The sequence below is a fragment of the Sinocyclocheilus anshuiensis genome, unplaced genomic scaffold (assembly GCF_001515605.1).
Source record: "Sinocyclocheilus anshuiensis isolate Anshui unplaced genomic scaffold, SAMN03320099.WGS_v1.1 scaffold71, whole genome shotgun sequence".
NCBI lineage: Eukaryota > Metazoa > Chordata > Actinopteri > Cypriniformes > Cyprinidae > Sinocyclocheilus > Sinocyclocheilus anshuiensis.
The window spans coordinates 445,498-446,584 of record NW_015548203.1 but is presented as its reverse complement, the minus strand read 5'-3'; the positions used below and the strand labels follow the sequence as shown (position 1 = coordinate 446,584).

At 34.3% G+C, this 1,087-nt stretch overlaps 1 protein-coding gene across 1 annotated transcript in view; it reads left to right on the top strand.

The window, feature by feature from the left end:
• Positions 1-1,087, top strand: part of LOC107653401 (scavenger receptor cysteine-rich type 1 protein M160) — a 19,523-nt gene that overhangs the window by 17,056 nt on the left and 1,380 nt on the right. The window contains exons 12-13 of the mRNA XM_016440110.1: positions 481-633; positions 737-819. Of these exons, the coding sequence (XP_016295596.1) occupies positions 481-633; positions 737-819 (236 nt within the window). The remainder of the gene's footprint in view (positions 1-480; positions 634-736; positions 820-1,087) is intronic.

Here is a 1,087-nt window from a genome sequence, read left to right as displayed (position 1 = left end):
GATAGATAGATAGATTGATAGATAGATAGATAGATAGATAGATAGATAGATAGATAGAGGAAGATGTACAAAAATCAATAAACTATATTGATTGTATGTATATATGTATAGGTAAATAATGTTTTAAAACAGAGGTATTCACTCTTTTATATTCAAATATTAGGCTTATAATAGCAGGTAATTTTTAATTGTCAGTTTCATTCATTTCAACCCAATGTATGTCAGTCAATCAATCTTTTACTTAGTCTGTTCATTTTAGTTTGTTGTCTGACTGCCTACACATTTGTCCATCCAAATAAATAAACTATACTAATACTATACAAAGTAAACTATAAATTATAAACTAAAAGTATTAGTGTAAATTTAAAGGGCACATTCAGACTAAAAGAAAAAAAAAGAATATATAATGTATAAATAAATTAATATATACAAATGTATATTTCTTTATATGTGTAAGAATAAATTTGGTTTCTCCAACAGGAGAGGAGGATGAAGATGACAGAAAGAGAGATTCTTCTGGTACAGAATATGATGACATTGAGGGACAAGCCAATGGAATCTCTCCTTCTCAAACCTACCATGATGATGACCTCAACCTCCCTCTCCTTCCCAAGAGACCCGAGAACATTCTTGGTACATCACTCAAATTTACACCTCACTGTGTGTGTGTGTGTGTGTGTGTGTGTGTGTGCCTTTATGGAAACGGTGCTGACCTTTTCCTTTGTGTTCTCATCAGATCAGGACACCTATGAAGTGGAGATAGAGAAACAGGAGGACTATGATGATGTCATACCTGTCGAGGCTGCAGCCAATGAAAATGCAGGGACGACAGGCACACAAGCACATGTAGATGTAGACGTGGATGAAGGTGCAGATTCAGATTTAGATGCAGGTCTAGTTGCAAATGCAGATGCGTTATTGGTGACCACAGAGGTAGAAGTTCACGCTCAAGCAGAGTAATGAAGCAGCCACATGACCAAATTGTTATTTTAAGTTAATATTAATAAGAGATAAGATTGTATATTCTTTTATACAACAGTTCGTTTTGGTTCTCAAATCTGATTGGTTGAGAACCGTGAGATATTGT